We start from the raw sequence: 24,044 nt of genomic DNA on the forward strand, positions 1-24,044 counted from the left end.
AGCTCGTAAAACGCAAATTTAACATTCGATTCTATTCAGTATTGGAGCTTCTCAATATTTTCATCAATACAAAATCTGTTTGGAATGGAAATATGTCCTTTTGATGTACTTCTATAGACTAAGCTGCCATTACAAGTCGTCAATGGTCAGATGAACCTCGTCTAAAAACCTTTTACCTCTGAATGTCTTCTAGAAGCAAAATACATCCCTTGGATAGAAGGCCTTTTATAGATGTTCTGTAAGCAAAAATCTTTTGACAGGTCGTCTATAGTCGGGCCACCTTTTTTAGGTCCTATATGGAGGGATGATTTTTTAATGCACTTCTATAGACTAAGGTCCGTTAAATGTCTTCTAGGTCCAAAATACATCCCTTGGATAGAAGTTTCTCTTTAGCCGCTCTTCAAGAAAATCTATAGATAGGAGGATCTATTTATTTAACTGCAGTGTAGCTTAGGATATCCCTTGGTCGACCATGCCATTCCCTTTGCCTAACTACAAATTCCTTTAATACAAAACTCCAAGTGTAGGAGGGCAAGTACAATTTTATGGCAGCAATTTTTGTGGCAATGAATGTGGCTTTCCAGTTGACTGCAAAATATTTGAGAGTCTTTTCTCACTTCTCCTACCCGTCCCTCTCTTCTCCACCATTTGTAAAGTATTTTTCCATTTACAAATTACTATGACCTGCTATTATTCAATAATGTTTTTCTTTCACTTTTTCATTTGGAATTTTTGGAACAATGCTTTTTTTTTCCTTTTTTTCGCATTGGCCAGGACAAAAGGCCAAAGTGACAAAAATGGTGGGCAAATAGATGAGATTTCCTGTTTTTCTTTTTTTCATTTTTTTGGAATTGTTTTCAAATTCTTTGGAAGTGTTAAAATGTTGGATGGGGTTTTTTTTGTTTCCTATTTTCTTTTTTTCCTCCATTTTTTCTACAAGACAAAGTGACAAATTTATTTGGGTCATTTGTTGGGCCAGCAACAAGAACAACCACACTTTTTTACATATATATCTATCAACGATTTAACTGTCACTTATTCAAATGAATCCAATTTGGAGAGAGATGTCCTTAGCCGAAGGCAATGTTGCTATTGTTTTTATTTTTGTTTTGCGGGAAAGCGGTGGCAAGTGGTGGGAGGCAAGTAAATTCCATTTCATTGTCAAAATCAATTTTATTGTTGTGGTAATGGTTGAGAATCGTCAACCATGGCCAAATTGCAAAATCTTGTCCATAAATTAGTCACTGTCAATTAGATTCGATGGCACTTCTCTTAATGGCGGAGGTTTGCAGACAAATTGCATAGCAATGTTTTATGGTCTTCGAGGAAATTTCGATGTTGCTGAGTTGGTTTTATTTTGGGGAAGGTTAAGGGAATGAAAGAAAAAAATGTGTGTGATTATAAATAGATCTAACTAAAGCGTCCATTTTTCAAGATGCAATTATCTTAATTTTAAAACTTTCTGTTAGAAATATAATCCAGTAAAATTGAAAAATAATCTGGGTTGTAAAGTACATAGCCACGGAACGACAAATAAGGCAGAGGAAAATTGCAGCTGAAATATTAAAAATATTTAAAATCGGAAACAACAGACAAAATATCTAGACAGGCAGTATGAGCGATTTATGCATGTCCGTCCGTCCGTCTGGCCATGTGTTTTTGTGAACAAAATACAATTCGCATTTATTACCCGATTCAGATGAAATTTTGAACAAATCATTTGTTTGGCCCAACGACGAACCCTATTGAAATTGGAGATAATCGGTAAAAATTTAGATATAGCTCCCATATAAATCTTCGTCCGATTTGCTTTTTATTGTGCACCAAACGTGCCCGAATAGTATGGAATTTTGCTCATACAACCAAATTAGGCCTGAAAATAAGTAGGCCAAATTTCAGATATAGCTATAGGTCCAATATATATTGTTCAACCGATTTGTTATTTTAGTCCTCCGCAGCTGTAATATGCACTATGTAACAACACTATTTGGCGAAATATATCAAATACTGCTCAGAAATACCAATGCTAAATATTATCAAAATCGGTTCGGATTTGGATATATCTACCATATATAACTTCGTCCGATTTACTCTTTATTGTGCGCTAAACATCTATTATTTGCCCAAATGGGATGAAATTTAGCACTTACGACCGAATTGAGTCTAATAGCTAGTATGTCAAAATTGGTGAAGATCGGTAGATTCGGGCTGATATAGCTATAGCTCCCATATATATTGTTCATCCGGTTTGCGTTTTTTGTCCTCCGCAGCCGTAATATGCACTCTGTAACAACAATATTTGGGAAAATATAGCAAATACAGCTCAGAATACCTTTGCTAAATTTTTATCGAGATCGGTTCGGATTTGGATATATCTCCCATATATAACTTCGTCCGATTTATTTTTATTGTGCACCAAATTTCTAATATTTATCCAAATGGGATGGAATTTGGCACATACGACCGAATTGAGTCTAGAAGGTAGTATGCCAAATTTGGTGAAGATCGCTTCAGATGTAGCTATAGCTCCCATATATATTGTTCATCCGATTTGTTGTATTTCTTACCCACAGCCGTAGTATACACACCGTAACAACGATATTCAGGGAAATATATCAAATACAGCTCAGAAATATCTTTACCACATTTTATCGAGATCGGTCCAGATTTGGATATAGCTTCCATATATATATTTGTATCATAAAGTCGGCCCCGCCCGACTTTAGGACATTCTTTAGTGGTTTTAACGTTGATTAAATTTGAAAGTCACAAATCGAATGGGTGTTTTTTGTCCGCATTTATTTCCTCATCATCATACAGAAAAAGGCCCTAAAAGTCTAGGTCGACTTGCATAACCCAGAAAATGAGTAGAAATTCTCGTGTTATTAGCTTTGATTTTTATACCCTCCACCATAGTATGGAGCGCATATTAAGTTTGTCATTCCGTTTGTACCACCACGAAATAGACATTTTAGACCACACAAAGTATATATATTCTTTATCAGCATAAAGTTCTATGTCGATTTAGCGATGTCCGCCCGTCTATCCGTCTATGGAAATCACTCTAGCTTCCGGTTTCGGTACTTTGTTGATTTTAGCGAGATTATTCAGCGGAATCGTTTTAAATTTGGCATTTGATGTTCGTATTGGATGCTACAGCCTATGACAGGAGATTGTCTGTGCAGATCCACGTCTTCGTATAGCCCCCATATAACTGTACCTCCATTTATTTGGTATTTGGATGATTTTAGCTACATTAATCACCTTTTTTTTAAGTTTCGCCTTTGAATATGTCCTATGACCTATGCAGGTCCATGTCATCTTATAGAATATAACAGCTATATTTGGTATTTTTAAGATTTAACAGAATTTTTAACTGATTTTATTGTTTTTGAGAATTGCCAAATTCGTTCCAAATGGTGGAGGGTAGTCAAAGTTCGGCCCGACCGAACTTACAGCTGAACTACGCATACAAAAATTAAAAGAAGTAAAAATAATTGTAAAAAATGTCGTTTAGCTCGTTAGAAAAAAGTCGAAGAACCTAAAAGATCCAGACAAATGTCGAAAGGTCGACTTATCCAAAATAAGGCTACGATATTCGGTATTTTGATGATTTTTGGCACATTTTTTCACGGATTTGTCTAAAAATGTTGTAGGTCTTGATGGTTTCTAGATTCGGTAGGAAAACATTTTATATAGAGGTCCGTGTTTTTGTATAGCCCCCATATAACGTTCCTCTCGACATTCGGTATCTGCATGATTTTTGCCACATTTTTTTTTAAAAATTGGTGATTGTGGATAATAATGGATTCTAGGCCCGGTGGCAAAACATTGTATATATGGGTCCATAAGTGGTTTGGTATAGCTGCCAAATAACAGTGCCTCCTAATATTTGGTATTTTAATGATTTTCGCAATATTTTTCCACGGTTTTCCCTAAAAGTTGGTATTTGCAGGTCAAAATGGATTCTGGCCCCACATAATGGCCTCACTCACTTCATGTTTTTTTTTTTTTCGAAAAGTTTAAAGCATAACCCAAACGGTCTTGACAGTGTTTGCAGTTTAAAGTGGAGCACGTTTAAATTCAGATACTGCTTATGCTGGAGGCAAGTTTTTGGCCGTATCAAATGATATATCTCTAGCCATATGTCTGAGGGTATAAAAAACGTTAGATTGCGGAACCTATCTTTTATACCCTCACCCATATGGCTAAAGAGGGTATATATCATTTGATACGGCCAAAAACTTGCCTCACCAAAATAACGGTTTTAGAGTCTCTTTGAAAAAAAAAAAACCGTTTCAGGACATTCTGAGTCGATCTAGCGATACGTCCGTCTGTCTGCCTGGCTTGTGCGCACGCTAACTCTCGAACGGAGTATTCGATTTGGTCCAAACTTGGTACATCGTTATATTATTGTCAAACTTAGATCGAGTTCGAAGGTGGGCAATATCGGTCCACTCCTTCTGGTACCTCCCCAAAAAAAAAAGATCGAAATTTTTCACAAATATTTTTTTCTGCACAGAAAGAGAAATTCTAATGCAAATCCTAATATGTACGTCAGTTCTAGATCAGGTGCGAAAATGAACAATATCGGTACACTCCACCAAGTACCCCCCTCCCTCACAAAGGGTCAACATTTTGAATAAATACAACTCTTATAAAATGTAATGTAAGAGTCCGATTGTCTTGAAATGTCACACATCCTAATATTTTTATGAACCCAAAATCTGGTATTAAAACGGAATATATCGGTCCACTCCTTCTGGTATCTTCCCACAAGAGGTCCAAATGTTTATATCCATAAAGCTCATAAAATGCGAAATTAACATCTGATTCCACTCCGAGTTGGTATATCTCAATATATCCATCAACACAAGATCTGTTATAAATATGGTAGAGTACGGACCATTTCTTCCGGAACCTCCCCCCTGGCATATCGCAATATTTACATCATATTTATTTAGGTCCGATGCGAAATGGACAATATTGGCTCATTCCTTTGGAATCTACTCTATAATGGGTCAAAAATTTGAATGATCGTAACAGAAGTCTGTCGGTAAAACTAACTGACACCTTTTAACTTTTTTTTTAATTCAAAAATTAGGAAACGTTTTGAATTCGTAAAAATATAGAGTTTTAATTTAATCGGAAAAAATGTAACACTCACGCGGAATTTTTTAAATCAAATGTTTAGAGTGTACGAGAAATTCACATTTCGGTTGGATACTCTTTGGGCCAAAAATTCACTCACCAAACCAAAATCCTGAAATATGACTTTTCAGATGTTCGAACAACCCAACTATTTTAATAAAATGTCTATAAGAATGTGAATTAAAGTACAATTTAAATATAATTTTTTAAAATTTCTCAATAAAATACTTAATAGCATACCCTTCAAAAGATGCCCTGGCCATTAGGGCCTCACGGGCCAATTTGCGATCGGCCAGCTTCCGCTGTTCCTCCTTCTGTTCGCGCTGTTCCTGTTGATGGGCCTGTTGTTGCTGCTGCTTTTTGCGATGTTGGCGATCTTCGCCCAGGCCATATAAACCAGCTACGGCCGCCATGATTGTTGTTGTGTCGGTGTGTGTTTGTGTTAATTTCAATTACAACAACAAGAACAAATTACACTATATAATAATTAGCTAAGCTAATTTCTAGCAGATTCTGTTGACCAGAATCGCATAGATGCACATTTATAGATCACAGCTCATACAACCGAGTTCCACCACCACCGAAACGATGGAGCGATGCGAGAACACAAAATTGAAAAAAAAAAATAAATCGCGAAAGGAAATCGAATAACGGACGCTTACGTCACCGACACGTTCTAACACGTAGCTACGATGACTCCGACTCAGGTCTTGGGTATATCAGTAATGTGAAGAAACGACATTATGTTTTGTGTAGAATTGTTTTTTTATATTTACTATTTCTAAAGCATACTTTAAGGCAATGTTTACATAGCATATTTTCGGGCTTATCACTTTCTCTGCAATAACAAATATTTCAACATTTTTCTTTTCTCGCAATTCAAGACTTCCGATGAGTGGTGAATAAAAATCTAAAACTAGATATCTACGATGTTGAGTTTTTTGTATTTTTTTTAAAGCATTTTTTTTTTTTTGTTAAATCTATGAAACTTTAAATGTAAAGCATAGTTTGGGGCTTAACATTTTATGTGGGTTCGTGTTTTTTTTTTGCTGCTGTTGTTGTTGTGTGTGTGTTTTATTATTTATTCTAGAGGTTTTTATTTTTTGTATATATATTTTTTACAGTTCTCTTTCAATTCTTTTATTTAAGGAACCAAGTAATATTTGGGTTGGGTTGAATTGAGGGTTTTGGTTGCTGTGGATTTACGACTGACGGCAAGTGTTGTTGTATTTGTTGTTTCAGTTTCGGTGTGTCGGAAAGTTAAAGTTTTTTACGTTTCATTTTGATCGGTTTCTGCGGTGTTATTTAATTATTAAAATGCAATTTTCATTTCCTCTCTGTCTCCCCCTCTCTTTTCGCCGTTGGATTTTTTGGCCTTTTGCTTGACTGTTGTGTATCACTTATGTATCTTGTTTTTTTGGTTTGACACAATTTCGATTTTTTGTATTCCCTTTTGTTGTTGTTGTTGCTACTGTGTTGAACTGCTACAATCTGCTGTTGGTTAAGTTGAAAAAGAGAATTAATAGTGTAAGGATACTCCTGATGTTCGTTATCTTCTGCCATTCGATTTTTTTGGCGGACGTGCTGGTTATCTCTGTGTTGTTATCCGGTATTCACTTTAAAGGCATTTTCTTTGGTTTTATTGTTGTTGTTGTTGGGTGAAAAAAATTAACAATGAAAAAACATGAACGGTTGTAAAATTTTATAGTTGTTGCTGTCATTTTCGGTCTGTTGTCGTCACTGCCTTTGTCACAGTCTCTCTGTATTTTGGCCGTTGGGGGTTGGTCCGGTAGGTATTGTGAATGGACTCCGAGTATAAAATAGATTCATGCATTGACTGCTACCGAATTATTGCTGGGAGTGATGAGCATTAAATTTTCCCCGCAGGGAAAATAACATTCCAGTGCAGAATGGAAATTATTATTTTTTAGGCAGCTGAAGTTGTCTGCTTAGTGAAATAATGTTTTGGTTTCAATAAAACCTAGGAAAATTACTTTTTCTCCAAAATGAGGATTTAATGACTTGGGTGGTGGGTTTATAAATAACATAGATTTTTTTATAAATTGCCAGCATAAAAAATAATCGAAATAAATATTTTTTTCAGGCCACTAAAAATCGATGAAAAAGTAAGTTCTCATCAAATCGAATTTTAGTGGTCAAAACAATGACATTTTTAGACCGAATATTCTTGACTTGAAAAGAGTATTTTTGGTCGATCCAATTCTACTTGGGTCCTCATGACATTGGATCATAAATACTTCTTGTGGTATGGAGTATAGGGAGGTACCGTAGGGAAATACAAATTATAAATTTTATATAAATCCGGTGAAAAATCTTAAAAACACTGAATAAGGCGAGGTACAGTTATGTAGGGACTATAAGAAGATCAGGACTTATATAAAAACACCTACAATTTATTACGCAGTTTCTGTCATAGGAGGTAGTTCCCAGCGCGAATTTAAAATACGGAATTTAAAACGATTACGTTGGAATCTTCGATACAAATCATAAAAGTACTGAAAATTTTGAGGTACACAGTAAGGACTGATATGAAAAATATTCTTCAAGGAACCTTATATTCCGGTGGTATTGAGTTCTGTTGGAATGTTTAAGGTCTGCGGCCAAAATGTATGCGTGCCTAAGGCTAAATTACACCCTCTAGAATAATTTCGCTTTAATATTTGGCATTTATTCTGATGCCACGGTCGATTAATACGGGCGGAGAGCGACCATCGGCTGTTATGGCGGATATTGAATATCTCAGAGTTCCTCGATAGATTCAATACACGTTAGACGGTTCTGTCGAGATTCGTGGATTTTGTGACGCGTCGGAAAGCGCGTATGGAGCCACTCTTTATATTCGGGTGGAAAATACTGACCATACCACACAAACATTCCTACTAGCGGCAAAGACTCGTGTCGCGCCAATTAAAATTGTATTTCATACTGGGAATACAAACTGTCAATTTACAGGAAACACCTAAAATCTGTCATTTTTCAATACTGAAAGTCCTACGGACCTATAAATATTTAAGTAAAATATTATCTATCTTCTGTATTTCGTTAGGAAAATATAGATGGAAGGATGTGACTAAATAAATATAGAATTTTATGCTTATTCAGATAAAATTTCGGATTATTATTCCTTGGAAACCTTGCATTTAAGGTATAAAGTGTCTACGATAGAAGGAGTTACCAAAGGGAACATTTTCTCCCTTCTTCAAAATATGACTAAAAACTCCCTCGAAACTTCATCGCAGCAAGTAAGAATATTCTACAAAATTATTTTCTCTAAAATTCTAGTATAGGTTCTAAAAACATAAATAGTCTAAGCCTTACCTAAATGCTAGAAGTACATCAATAAAAAAAAACGACAAAGACAAAATTATTCTAAACAAATTTTACTACAAGCCACAAAAGAAATGCAGTCTATACAGGATTAGATGAAAAAACTGCAACCAACTTCAGACTGCTGTCATTTCTAAGCAACTCAACCGATAGCTGTTAAAATTATTCCAGTGACAGCTCATTATATTGTTTACAATCGTACAAAAGCATTGACAATTTTCCAGAAAAAAAGTTATTCGTAATGGAATTCATGCGTGATAGTGTGATTTCTTTTTATTTGGCTGGAAAACCGCATGTGGCTATCGTTAGAGCACTCCAGCATTTGAATGTGAATAAATCTTTTGTCTATCGTATCATCGCTCGTTATCGTGATACTGGTAGCGTAGCCCGACGTCAAGGAAGTGAACGAAAAAAAAAAAAAAACAGCAAAATCAGAGGAAATGGTGCGAAAACTAAAGAAGCGACTTGATCGAAACCCGCGTCGCAGTGGCCGAAAAATGGCTCGTGAGCTGAACATATCGTAATATTCCATTCGGCAAATATTGAAAAATGAGCTCGGGGTAAGCCATTGATATTCCAAAAAGTGCAAGAACTTACACTGCAACAGAAAGAAAATAGACTCAAAATAGCTAAAGGATGCTTCGCTTGGCCGAAACTGCCGGTGAATTGTCGAATTTGGTTTTCTCCAATGAGACAACAACGAATGTTGTCCAGCAGATTGTAAACAAACAAAATGATCGTGTTTACTTGCCAAAGAGGTCTGCTAAAAACGTGCACCTTCGGTTGGCCATCAGAACTCCAGCTCCGGCCATGGTGATGGTGTGGGCCGCCATAAAAGCCGATGGTCGCTCTCCGCTCGTATTAATCGACTGTGGCATCAGAATAAATGCCGAATATTATAGCGAAAATATTCTGGAGGGTGTATTAAAGCCTTGGGCACGCAAACATTTTTGCAGCAGACCTTGGACATTCCAACAGGACTCAGCACCATTGCACTCAGCACGCGACACCCAAGAATGGTAACAAAATGAGGTTCCTCGCATTATTTCTCATATACTTTATATGAGATGTGTGCAATTTTTTGGAGAATGTGGAAACATGCGTGAATTACCGAAGTATTTTATTTCAATACTTCATATAATACAGATAAAAGTATTGGTTTGTACAATTTGAAGGAAATCAAACATTTATATCCAATTTTATGCGAAATCATAACACAAATATTAGGATGTGCAAAGCTGGAGCAAAATCGGATTATCGTTTCTCTTTCTGTGTAGAAAATATATTTTTTGAAAATGTCGTCCTTTTGTACTTTTTGGGAGGTACTAGAAGGAGTGGACCGATACATACCATCTTAATACCAGACCTTGGGTTAATAAAAATATTGGGATGTGTGAGTTTTGAAGACAATCGGACTCTTACGTAACATTTCATAAGAGTTATAATTATTCAAATTTTGACCCATTGTGGGGGAGAATTTGAAGGAAACGGCCACTAAATATTTTTAGATGCCCGTTAAAATGGTAGGCTTCTATCCTGTTCTAAGCCCTATACATATGCCAAGATCCACGTCGTTTGCTCTTTATTTGTGACCCATAGAGCAATTGTATAACTCACATCTATACAAAGAATAGGCCTCTATTCTGACTCCAAACCAGGAATGTGGACGGATGGACACAGATTTGCGAAATAGGAAGATCGATGTAGGACTAATACTTCGAGATGGTGCAAACTTTTTGGCCCAATCAAACTTATAAAAAAAACCTTGATAAATGGCATCGAAATATATAATAGAAAAATTGTATAATAATTCTAAAGGATCTTCGTATGGAAAAATATGTATTTTATGTTTTACCTTGATGATTTTTATGAATATAATTATATAAAACGGATCGACGAGATATGCAATTGACAAAAAGTATCTGTACGACGTTCCAATTAAAAGGTCTCTATAAGGTGAATGCCTCTAAAAAGTCATATATTTCAGAATGTCTCTCGGAAATATTTTTAAAAGGCATGTGGAAAGCTCCAGGGTCATTTATATATCGAAGTACCATAAAAAGTCTTCTGCAAATATAAAATCTCTAAAAAATATTCTAAATGTTGCAAACCTTGTCTAATTAACATTTTTAAAATCCAATTTATCTCTAACACATCCATCATCAATTAGCCCAAAACCACAAACATGCACATTTACAACAGCTGCATAGTGACATTTTTCATTTAATTTATCAAAATAGATGATTAGAAAAACCCCAAAACGCAGACTGATACACACAAACACACACTACAACACATGGATGTCAGATATATATAAAACCATTAGATTTTAATTTATAATTGTCATAAACAGTTACAATTAATGTGTCAACACAATTGCCCAAAGATATGCTTTTATTATTCTAATAATATTTTATCTATAAAAGAGCGGAGAATATGTCAAGCGCACATACACCCACACTCACACCACCCACCCACCGACAATGCATTATTGGCCCAATTTCTGTTTTACTCTCACACAGCACAAAAAGTGAAACAAAACACTTACTCTCACTTCTGGTTGTTGGTATTGTAATAAAACTCCTTCCCATACAATAACAAATACAATTGCATACATATGTTTGAAATGAACTCAGGAGAACAACAACAAAGCTAACAATAAACGAATGAAACATTTGTCATGGAAACGAATGAAAAACGAATCCTTTGAACTTTCACAATAATAGCGCAATGGTGGTATTGGTGAATGAATGAAACCTGGTTGGGGGTGGGGGAGGCAGCAAATAATGCACTGCAGTTCTTGTTGTTGTTGCATTGCAATGTTGAGAGCTGGCGCTCGGTCTATGAGACGAACATTCTACAGTTTACAAATAAACTAGCAAATCCATGTAGTTTAAAGTTCTATTTTCAACCTAGTTAAAGGTTAAACAATGACAATAGAAATTCTCTGAATCAGACTCAAGTCGTCCTTTGTGTGTGTGTGTGTGTATGTGTGTGTTTCATTGTGAGACTTGTATTAAAAAAAGAAGCAACGAAAAAAATAGAACGACACAATAGCCAACTATCACAGTTGCCGAAAATAGAAAACAATATTGCCGAAAGTAGTTGATTTTGTGTGTGTCTATGTGTGTGTGTGTACACATTAAAATACAATGAAGATGCAAGCTGGGTATATTAAATTTTCCTTCACTTCCCCATAAAAACAGACAATGGTAGTGGCAAGTCAAAAATTTACCGAGAAAATCATGAAATTGAAGAATAATGCCATACGAAATGAAAAAAGTGTTTATGTGGTTCAATTTCGAAAAAATGAGGGTGAAAATTGTGTTTCTTATAAGAGATTTTCTCAGTAAAATTAGCAAAAATATTTTTACCCTCAAAACCCTGTCAGAAGCTATCCATGACTGCAGTAAAAATGTTATACTTTTATTTTATATCAGATTTAAAACAAGTAAGCAAAGGCTACTGTCTGGCGGGACCAATCATGCGATACAGCACTCCACTATACATTGCGCTAAAGTTTCTGTAGATCTGATAGTCCTTGATTAGAATGAACGAATCTCTCATAAAATAGGGATTCACGCATAGACCTATTAAAAATCATTCTACTTATGACTAAAAATTTTGGTCGAGAAAACTATATTCGTTAAAAGAATACTTTGTATATTTCATTAACTGAAAGGTTACCTTGTTTTTTGATCGAGTAACGGGACCATTTAAAATTTCGTTGCAATTATCTTATATTTACGCCTTCTATCCTGCTAATGGGAATTCAATATATTTCCAAATTTAGATTCCTGTATAAATACTACTATATCTCGATACGTCAATGAAATCCATATCAAGGTCAAAATGTCCTTTCCAGCATTAAAAATATATTTCAATAAGTGGAATTTTTTTATGGTCTATTTCATGAGATGACCATCAAAACTGAGCCTTTCCTCATATACAATTTGCGTTGGCTGGCTATAATTGTGGAAAAAAAACAGAGGATGTCTGCTGGTTTTACAATGTTAGTACATATACTGCAATGTGCGAAGTTTGAAGAGAACTGGAGAATAAAATCGAATTCTGTGAAAGTTATAATTATTATGTATATGCGAAGATTGAAGAAAATCGCACATTCAAAAAGTACGATATGCCAAGTTTAAATTACATCAGGTACATCCTTAGCTCAAAATAAGATTTTTATGTTTTTGCTTGCCCACATTTCTGAACTTTTGTGGGGAATGTACCAGATACAGTGAACCGACATACTTCATTTTAACATTTGCTTCAAAATACGTACAGAGCGAATTTACTCCCAGTCCATTTTTAAACGAGAGCGACTCGAAAGCTCTTCGACACAAAACAAAAGATAAAAGAGCAAATTCCGTATAAAACTCCCACAGTTCAAGTAATTTCCCTCGCGCACCCGTTTAAAATTCTGTTAAAATCTTAAAAATACCGAATATATCCGTTATAATGGGGTCTATACGACTACATAGGCATTGTTTGTCATAAGCCATTACCATATTCAAATTCGAAACTTGAAATAAACGGTGAATAATGTAGCTAAAACCATCAAAATATCATATATAGGTAGGTACCATTATATCGGAGCTGTGCGAAGACCTGAACCAGCATAGATAACTTTCTGTCATAGGCTGTAGCATCCGTTACGAACTTCAAATATGACATCTTAAACAATTTCGGTGAGTATTGTACCTTAACTCGTCAAAATACCGAATATAGGAAGGTACTGATATATGGGGCTTATACGAAGGCCTGGACCAGCATAGACAATTTTCTGTCACATCCCCATTACGAACTCTATATACGTAATGTGGAACTATTTGAAACAATTCTGGTGAATAATACCGCTAATATCATCAAAATACCGAATATAGGGTAGGCACCGTTGTTTGGGGGCTATATAAAAATGTGGACCTGCTCCATAGTATGGTTGGTGGTATAAAACTGTTCTAATTTGGTTTTTAAAAATAGTATTTTATTTTCACCAAAATTCTTCCCGAATAAGCCCCAAATTCTTTTATAATTTAACTGTTCAATATCCAATAGGAATGTGGAAAATTCTAAGTGGATTTGATAGTTCTCGGTTTGTAGGGCAAAGCTTCAGATGATTTTCATATTTCTAAGCCAAATATCTTAAAAACTTTTGACAATATTCAAAGGGAACCTAATATTTCCGCAACGTTTCGTATAAAGCATTGAAAATTTAAAGAACCATTTAATTTGCCATATCATAAAAATATACTCTCTGTTTTTACTCATTTAGGAGATCTTGACAATATTTTCAGGTCGGATATCCCGAAAATTTGTATTTTTCAAATGCTTCGCCTGATTATACCAATGACTTATATTGCCTTCGCAAAAGTTTTTTTTTTTAATATCGAATGTAGCTTCGTCAATGTGGAACGTAGAACTATCGTGTTGCAAACTCCTCTTCATGTTTTGTAAAAAAAAATCGTTCACATCGTTATATCGACTTAGAATTTTATACTTATTATGAATATTTATATTCTGTGGTATTTAGATATATTAAACACTGGATGACAAATTTCATATACCCTCCTTTCCATGATGGAGGGTATGAAAATGTTAGAATGCGGGCCCTTTACAATACCTAGCTGTTGGTTTTGTGTTATGACTACACGCGGCCGTTGAAGTGTATGAGTGAACAAAATAAATATAACTCATACGCAACATAGCTACACACAATTTCATAATCAACAACAAGACATTGGAGCGTATGATCTATGTTGTAATACAGATTACCCATACGTACGAATGTTAAGTGTAAATTAAGTGAGTTTGAAAAAAAAAATCTATTTAAAACTTTTCATTTAGGCAATGAACCAAAGAATATTTTTTTTTATTTTCGTCCCTGTAATCTTCATCCCAAACAAACACCTTAACCGTATTACGAACATCACCCCTTCAGGTGGTAATAAAATGTCCATTCTTGCCAAAATTACATTAATTTTTTTTTGCAATTACATTGACGTTTTTATTCATTATCATGCAATTTCAATTGTAAGGTATCCAAAATTTTATGGCCATGCCGATTAATATTAATACCAGCAATTCTAAAATAAATCGATAAAACGAACTTCCATTAAATAATTCTAATCCTGTACATTGAATGCTGTTTTAATGTAGGTGAAATCTTTTTATGGCGATTTGTTTTTTGTCCTTTTTTACTTCTGTATTTTATGAGCCTTTGCATACAAATTGTTTTATTAAATTCTAATTTCAAATTATTTCATTTTTCAATGTAAATATTTGCAAAAAGAATCATTGAAAGAATCATTGAAAGGCCCAACCAATACGAAAACCAATGGAATTTACATTGAGCCACAATTTGGTAGCCCAGAGATGTTGACTAAGTCATTTTTAAGATGTGGCTCTTGGAAATATTTATTTTTGGTTTGTTTGTTATGGGGTCCTTTAAGCCGATGATGTAAGAGAAAAAATATACAATGTGATAAAAAAATTATGGGTTTGGAAAATCATTCCCATTGTATTGATATTCCGAACTTTTTAAAAAAACATACAGAATATTTAATATAAGGTTTACTAATATAAGGTTTATAAGGCAAATTCCTAGAAGGATCATAGTATTATTATTTAAGAGAGTGTATCATTTTATTTTTAAGAAAGTGAAAGTTCCACTTCTTATACCCTCCACCATAGTAGGGAGGGTATATTAAGTTTGTAATTCCGCTTGTAATACCTCGAAATATACATTTTAGACCCCACAATGCATATATACATATTCCTGATCAGCATAAAATTCTATGTCGACTTAATGATGTCCGTCCGTCTGTGAAAATCACTCTATCTTCGGAACGAATTGAAGTAGGTTGATAAAATCCTCATATTCGTTATTTTAATTATATTAGCGACATTATTCACCAGAATTATTTCAAATTTTGTATTTGAAGTTCCTAACAGGTACTACAAAATATAACAGAAGTTTGGCTATGCAGGCCCACGTCTTCGTAAAGGCCCCATATAACGTTACTTCCCTATATTCCGTATGTCGATGATTTCATTTCAGCGACATTCTTCACCAGAATTATTTCAAATTTCGAATTTAAAGTTCGTAATGGGTACTACAGCATGTGACAGAAAACTGCCTATGCATGTCCAAGTCTTCGTAAAGACTCCAGTATAAGGATAACTCCGTATATTCGGTATTTTGATGATTGATATACCGTCACCCATATGGCTAGAGAGAGTATATATTATTTGATACGGCCAAAACGTGCCTAACCGAAATAAGGGGTTTAGACCCTGGGTCTCTTTGGACCAAATTCGCTTGAGAACGTTTTAGGTCGATCTAGCGATGTCCGTCGGTCTGTCTGTCTGGCTGGTGTGCACAATAACTCTCGAATGGAGTATCCGATTTGGTCCGAACTAGGTACATCGTAATATTATTATCAAGTCTAGATCGAGTTCGGTGATGAGCAATATCGGTCCACTACTTCTGGTACTTCCTACACAAAATAATTTTTGCTCCAACTTTCAAATCATAATATTTTCTTCAATGCTACGTTAGGTGCGAAAATGGACAATTTCGGTCCACTCCATCGAGTACCTCTCCCACGAAGGGTCAGAATTTTGAATAATTATTATTTCTACAATATGTGATGTAAGAGTCCGATTGTCATCAAATTTTACACTTCTCAATAATTTTATTAACCCAAGGTCTGGTGTGAAAATAAAATTTATCGGTCCTCTCCCTCTTGTACCTCCCACACAAAATGTCGAAATTTCAAAACATATATTTTCTGCACAGAAAGACAAAAGATAATCCGATTTTGCTCCAACTTTGAAAATCCTGATATTTAAGTGAGTGGTACATCAGGTGCGAAAATGGTCAAAGGGTCAAAACTTTGAACAATTACAACTGTTATAAAATGTGATGTAACAGTCGGATTGTCTTGAAATGTCACTCATCCCAATATTTTTTATCAACCAAAGGTCTTGTGTTAAGATGGAATATATCGGCCCGTTCCTTCTGGTACCTCCCCAACAAAGGGTCAAAGTTTTGAATAACCAAAACGATTATAAAATCCGAAATAAGCATCCGGTTCTCTTCATATTTCACGTCTTTCATTATTTCTTCTTATACGAGCTCTGCTGTGAAGATGGGATATATCGGTTCACTCCTTCTGGTACCTCCCCCCAACAAAAGGGTCAAAATTTTGAATATCAATAAGCTCATAAGACGCGAAATTAATATCCGATTCCATTTAGACTTTGCAAATCTCAATATTTCTATCAACACAAGTTCTGTTGTAAAGATGGTAGAGATCGGACAATTGCTTGTGGTATCTCCCCACCAAAAGGGGCAAAATTTTGAATAATTACATCTCTCATAAAAAAAAGCATCCGACTCTCTTCAAATTTCACACATCCCAATATTTTTACTAACACAAGATCTGGTGTGAAGATAAGATATATCAATCTACTACTTCTGGTAACTCCCCCACAGGGGGGTCATCTTTTTTAATAACAAAACGCCTTAAATAAGAGTTCGATTCTTTTCAAACTTCACACATTTAAATATTTTTCTTAACCCAAAGTCTCGTGTGAAGATGATAGATATCGGCCTACCCCTTGTGGTACCTTCCCCACAAATGATCACAATTTTAGAAAACGAAATCTCTCATAATTTGCTAAACAAGTCAGCGGCTCCATTCAAACCTGGTATATCTTAATATTTCCCTCAACAAGAAATCTGATGTGAATGTATTTTTTGCCCACTCCTTCGGATACCTCCTCCCATTAAAAAGTTGATTTACAATTATTTGTATAAACTTGAAAATAAATGTTCGATTTTATTATATATATTTTATTTATATCAGACTTATGTCAAAGAGAACTTGGATAATATCTGCCAACCCCTTGGAAACCTCTTAAAAATAAAATATCTTCGGCAATTTTTATCGGTCTTTGTAATTATCATGCAGGTGCCGAAAAATTACTACCACCAGAAATAAATCTTTTCTCAAAATCTAAATTCGGAGACCGATTTAAGAAGGAGCCACTCTTTTTTTTTTTTTTTTTTTTTTGAAGAACTGGAGGCTATGCAATGCTATAGCAATTCCAGATAAAATACTATTTTTCCCTCAATACGATGTGACGAATATGAAGTTTGCTCTATAATGATTTTTTTCTCAACAAAATCTAATTTCGGAAACCGATTTCCTTTTTTAAGAAGAACCCACTCATTTTTTTATTTTTGAAGATCTGGAGGCTTTGCTATGCTTTAGAACAAAATATTCTTAGCAATTCCAAGATTAACTATTATTTTTTCCTCAATACAATGTGACGGATTTGAAGTTTGCTCAACAATAAATGTTTTCTCAAAATCTAAATTCGGAAACCGAATTTTTAGAAGACGAAGCCATTATTTTTTTTGAAGAGCTGGAGGCTATGCAATGCTATAGAACAACATATTCTTAGCAATTCCAAGATTAAATATTATTTTTCCCTCAATACGATGTGACGGATATAAAGATTTCCCAACTTTAAAACCCGTTTTTTACCATTTCAAAAAACGTTTTTTGTTGGTTTTGTTCATTTCCCATAATCCTGTTTCCTGACCACGTACACACACATGCATGCATACATGTGTATGTGAGTCACTCCGATTTGTAAAACGTATCCGCATTGGTTTTCCTGCTGCTGTACTGCCAGTGTTAGTTTTTATTTACGGTTAACCCAAAAGGAAAAACCACATCATCCCGTTGTCGTTCACCTTTCGTTCGTCCATGAAACAACAAATAAACATTGACACGGTAAAAACAACTTTTTGCCGTTGTGGTGGTGCTGTTGTTATTTGCGTTTTTGACAGTTTATTATTTGGGCAAATAAACAAATAAATCCTCGGCCACCCCCCTCAAAAAAATTGTTTTTAATACAATTCATTGTGGGGTTCCACAATGTGGTTTTGGAGGTTGTCATACAAATTTGTGTGTGTGTGTGTGGGAATAGTTTTTGAGTGATGTGGGGTGGACTTATGAATATGGATGAACTATCAGTGAATTAAGAGTCAATGATGTTTGATTGACTCTCATTGTTTTCTCAGTCATTTTTTTTGCGTGGTGGGGAGTTTTAAACAGAAAAGTTTTATGAATTCAGGTTGATGTGGCTTTGTGATGCATGATTTATGAAAAAATTACTGTGGAAGATTATGAAAGATCATGAAATTTTACATCACAAAATAACCAAAATACCCAATTTTCTAGGAAGGATTATTGTGGTAGAAATTTCAAAAATATCGAAGAGGAGACAAGTCTTACTTTTGAGAATCTTTATAGAATCACTTTCTGAGTAGATTTTTTACATGTCAGTCCGTCTGTCCATGTATTTTTGTGAACAAATTGAAGATCGCATTTATTATCCGATTGAGATGAAATTTTACATTTGGCCCAAGGACGAAACCTATTAAAATTGGTGAGAATCGGTTCAAATTTAGATATAGCTCCCATATATATCTTCAACCGATTTCGGATTAATTGTGCACCAAATGACCAATATGGGTTCAAATGACCTGTATTTTGGCACATCCGACCGAATATAGTAAAGAAGCAAGTCCAGCAAATTTCTTGAAAATCGGTTTAGATATGTGTAGTTATAGCTCCCATATGTATATATATTTCATCCGATATGGGGTTTTAGGTCCCTCACATGCGTAATATGCACTCCTCATGAATAATCTTTGGTACCAGGTAACTTATGGAGCTCAAAATTACCTCAGTCAAATTTTATCGAGATTTGATCAGATTTGGATATAGCTCCCATATATATCTTTATACGATATCAGGTTTATTGTGCACTAAATGGCCAATATCAGTCCAACTGACCTGAATTTTGTAATTCCGATTTAATTCATTCTAGAAATAAGTTCTTCCAATTTGTTTCATACAATTTGGGATTTTAAGACCTTCACATGCGTAATATGCACACCGCAACAATGACCTTTGGTAACAAATAACTTATGGAGCTCAATATTAGGATATAGCTCCCATATATATCTTTACCCGATTTCGTATTTTTTGGTGCACCAAATTGCCAATGTCAGCTCAAATGGACCGAATTTTGGCACTTCCGACAGAATTCAGCCTAAAAGCAAGTGCTCCAAGTTTTGGTGAAAATCGGTTCATATTTCGAATTGGTCACCTTTGGCACGAATTATGGTCTTCAAACGGCCAATGAAACCATCACACGTTGCCCGAATGTTGTTCTGCGGTATTTTGGCCCAATCCCACCGAAGCACTTGCTTAGGGTGACCGACAGTTTGGTATTTTTTAATGCCAACCTTGCTTTCCAAAATACTCCAGACACAATAGTTCAACGGATTGTTATCCGCAGATTTTGGTGGCCATTTTGCGCTGGAAATCAAGCGAGGAACCTCATTTAGTAATCATTTTGGGGTGTCACGCGCTGAGTGGGATGGTGCTGAGTCCTGTTGGAATGTCCAAGGTCTGCGGCCAAAATGTTTGCGTACCCAAGGCTCTAATACACCCTGCAGAATATTTTCACGATAATATTCGGCATTTATTCTGATGTCACTGTCGATTAATGCGAGCGGAAAGCGACCATCGGCTGTTATGACAGCCTACACCATCACCATGGTCGGAATTTTCAGCTGACCTCTTTGACAAGTAAACACGATTACTTTGTTTGTTTACAAACTGCTGGACAAGGAATGTTTTCTCATCAGAGACTGAGAAAACCCAATTCGGCAGTCACCACTTTCGGCCAAGCGAAGCAACTCTTTAGCTCTTTTGAGTCTATATTCTTTCTGTTGCGGTGTAAGTTCTTGCACTTTTTGTAATTTCAATGGCTTTACCCCGAGCTCATTTTTTAATATATGCCGAATGGAATATTGCGATATGTTTAGCGCACGAGCCATTTTTTCGGCCAATGCGACGCGGGTTTCGATCAAAAAAAAAAAAAAAAAATTCTCACCAAAAATGCTTTTGTACGCATGTAAACAATATAATGAGCTGTCACTGGAATAATTTTAACAGCTGTCGGACGAGTGGCTTAGAAATGACAGCAGTTTGAAGTTGGTTGCAGTTTTTTCATCTCACCATATTGATAGAGGACCTTCTACAGGTCTCCTATGGAGAGAAGATTGTCAATGGGTCTTTAATAGACAAAAGACCTTTTACTGGTATTCTATAGACAGAAGACTTTTTCAGGAACTTCTGAAGACCTTTGGAGGATTTTCAACAGACATACAACCTTTTCCATGCTTTGCACAGTCGACATGCATTTTACAGTCCTTCAGCCATAGGGTCGTTTACAAAGTTGTAGATAGCTATGTGCTTGGAAGACCTTCCATGGTATTAAATACCTAGAAACTTTATGCAGCTCGTCTGTTGGATCCTATAAGTCTTCTGTGGCCAAACACTGGTCTTCTATGGCTAAAAAAAAATTTACAGGTCTTTTGTGACTGAAAGGCTGAATCACAAATAATTATTGCGGAAAGTATGCAGATTATGAAAGTAGAGCTTAAAATTTTACATTGCAAAGTAACCCAAATAGAGGGGGACAAATAAGTATCTGGTGTCTTCGGCAATGCCACAGATAACGAAACAAGGATTACTTTTGTAAGGAGTTGTAAAATTCAACAGAGTTAACAAAGGGCTCCGTTTGGTCCTTTTTGTAATGAAAATGAAAAACGTTGTTTAATTCTTTAATAAAACGGAGACAATAATCAAAATTCGAAAAGAATAAGCAATTATAGATAGAGCCAGTTTTTTATATTTTCTTATTATATCACTCCTACACACACATACATGTATCTATCACCCCATATACATATGCTCCCGAAAAGCCCGCAAAGCAAACAAACCAAACCCCAAACAAATCAAACTTTTAATGATTCAAACAACTGGGGATCAATTTATCATATTTCTCGATTATTGTTTGGCTTTGTTTTCTCTGTTTTTTTTTGTTTTACTTTAATAAGAACAACAATGGCAATTTAGTTTAACTCAAATTGATTTGCTGCCATACCAAAAAAAAAATCTGAATTCTGGTAGAGCAACAACAGCAACAACAACTTAAGCTTTGTTCGATTTGTAATGGCCAAAGAACAATAAAAAAGCAACAAAAAAAATTGATTTAGATTTCGAATGTTTATTGCCAAAAGTTTTGTAATGATACTCGGTTCGAATATATTGCTATTGTTTTAGTTGCTGTTAGGCTTATTCGGGCAGGCATTTGGTTAGCGTTTTATTGTCATTAATGGTTTGTTGTGTCGGCATATTGTCCTTGTCATTTCTGTGAATAAACAACAGTTGCTTATTTACTTGGGACAGGCTTTGCGTAAAGAGGATAGAGAAATCCTATTTCGAAATTAAAGCACTCAGAGTTCTTATAAAGGCTTATCCGGAAAGATAAGATTATATAATTAAGGATTTATGTAATTATTTTATAAAAAATATCCCAGAAGGAGTCCTTATAAAGGCTTAGAAGTCCTTATAAAGGCTTATCGGAAATATAAGATAATATAATTAAGGATTTATATAATTATTTTATAAAAAATATCCCAGGAGGGACCAAGGGTCAAAAGACATTATTACAAAATAATCCAATAGATTATAAAAGTAGAGCTAAACAAGACATACCTATCGGCTTTATAAAAGTTCTTATCGAAAAGTAACCAAAATGGAGGAGAAAGTTACCCACTTTTCCATATTTATGGAAAATTTCGATTTAAAATCCCCTGGAATTCATACACTTTAGGTGTAAATTGAAAATGGGAAGCCTTCTTTTTAATTTAATTTAAAATTCCTTTTAAAGGTTATAATATCAAGTCAAAATATTCTACAAATTTAGTGGTCATAAAATTCTACTATGGTTTCTAAAAGACAACAAAATTCTAAATCTCACTTAAAAGACACGCCATTCTTGTATAATAACAAGTTAAAAGGTATCAGTCCGTTTTGACAACAGATATATACCCTCAGGCAATATTCGATTTTTTAAATATATTTTGACTTCTGTTATGATTATTCAAATGATTGGCCCTCTATGGCGTATGTTCCGAAATAATTGATCAATACTGACCATTTCGTATCGGACCTAAATAAATATGATATAAATATTGCGAGGTGCCAGGTTTGGACTATATTGCTTACATCCTTCACTTAATATGAAATATGTGATAAATTTTAGAAAATATTAAAATATGCGTGAGGTACAAGATTAGTACGGCGAATCATTCGATTTTTTTACTTCATCTAATACAGATAAAAATATTGGTGTGGGCAAACTAACAAGAAAATCAAACATTTGTATCCAATTTTATGTGAAGGTTTCTGGTTGAGAGAAATATTTACAGGGTGAGATAAAAAAACTGAAACGCCCTAATTTTTAATTTTTTTATTTTATTTTTAAATTTTATTGAATGAAATCAAAAAATGTCGGAAATAGCATCAAATTTTAGAATAATATTAGATTTGTTCGAACTGGTCACCTTTGGCACGAATTATGGCCTTCAAATGGCCAGTGAAACCGTCACACGCTGCCCGAGCGTTGCTCTGAACTATTTCGGCCCATTCCCGCCGAATCGTTTGTTTGAGGTGATCGACACGTTGGTATTTTTTAGTGCCAACCTTGCTTTTCAAAATGCTCCAGACACAATAGTCCAACGGATTGGTATCCGGTGATTTTGGTGGCCATTGTGCGCTGGAAATGAAGCGAGGAACCTCATTTTTGTAATCATTCTTGGGTGGCGCGTGCCGAGTGCGATGGTGCTGAGTCCTGTTGGAATGTCCAAGGTCTGCGGCCAAAATTTTTGCGTGTCCATGGCTTTAATACACCCTCAAGAATATTTTCGCGATAATATTCGGCATTTATTCTGATGCCACGGTCGAATAATACGAGCGGAGAGCGACCATCGGCTGTTATGGCGGCCCACACCATCACCATGGCCGGCGCTTGAGTTCTGGTGGCCAACCGAAAGCAAGTAAACACGATCATTTTGTTTCTTTTACAATCGACTGGGCAAAGAATGTTTTCTCATCGGAGAAAACCAAATTCGGCAGTTCACTACTTTCGGACACGCGAAGCAACTCTTTAGCTCTTTTGAGTCTATTTTCTATATTGGCTTTACCCCGAGCTCATTTTTCAATATTTGGCCACTGCGACGTGGGTTTCGATCAAGACCCTTCTTTACTTTTCGAACCATTTCTGCTGATGGTGCTGGAGGTACCAGAAGGAGCCGGCAGATATATTCCATCTTCACAGCCGATCTAGTGTTAGTAGAAATAATGGGATGTGCAAAATATGAGGAGAACCGGATGCTTATTTCTGATGTTCTGATCGTTTTTGTTATTCAAAAGTTTGTCCCTATGTGGGGAGGTACCGGAAGAAATGGTCCAATCTCTACCATGTATATAACAGATGTGGTGCTGAAAGAAATTTTTAGATGTGCTAAGTCTGAATGGAATAAAATGTTATTTCCCCATTTTATGAGCTTCATGGACATTCAAAATTTTGACCCTCTGTGG

At 35.2% G+C, this 24,044-nt stretch overlaps 1 protein-coding gene across 5 annotated transcripts in view; it reads right to left on the reverse strand.

Moving 5' to 3' along the window:
• The window catches only part of LOC101892946 (potassium voltage-gated channel protein Shaker), a 619,449-nt gene that overhangs the window by 351,594 nt on the left and 243,811 nt on the right, over positions 1–24,044 (reverse strand). Inside the window, exon 1 of one of the 5 annotated variants that reach the window (XM_059121943.1) lies at positions 5,392–6,092. The exons of the other annotated variants lie outside the window; for them this stretch is intronic. Within the exon in view, the coding sequence (XP_058977926.1) occupies positions 5,392–5,564 (173 nt within the window). The 5' untranslated portion in view covers positions 5,565–6,092. Of the gene's footprint in view, positions 1–5,391; positions 6,093–24,044 lie in introns of those variants that run through there. 5 annotated transcript variants of the gene reach the window in all.

Source organism: Musca domestica, unplaced genomic scaffold (assembly GCF_030504385.1).
Source record: "Musca domestica strain aabys unplaced genomic scaffold, Musca_domestica.polishedcontigs.V.1.1 2, whole genome shotgun sequence".
Classification (NCBI taxonomy): Eukaryota; Metazoa; Arthropoda; class Insecta; order Diptera; family Muscidae; genus Musca; species Musca domestica.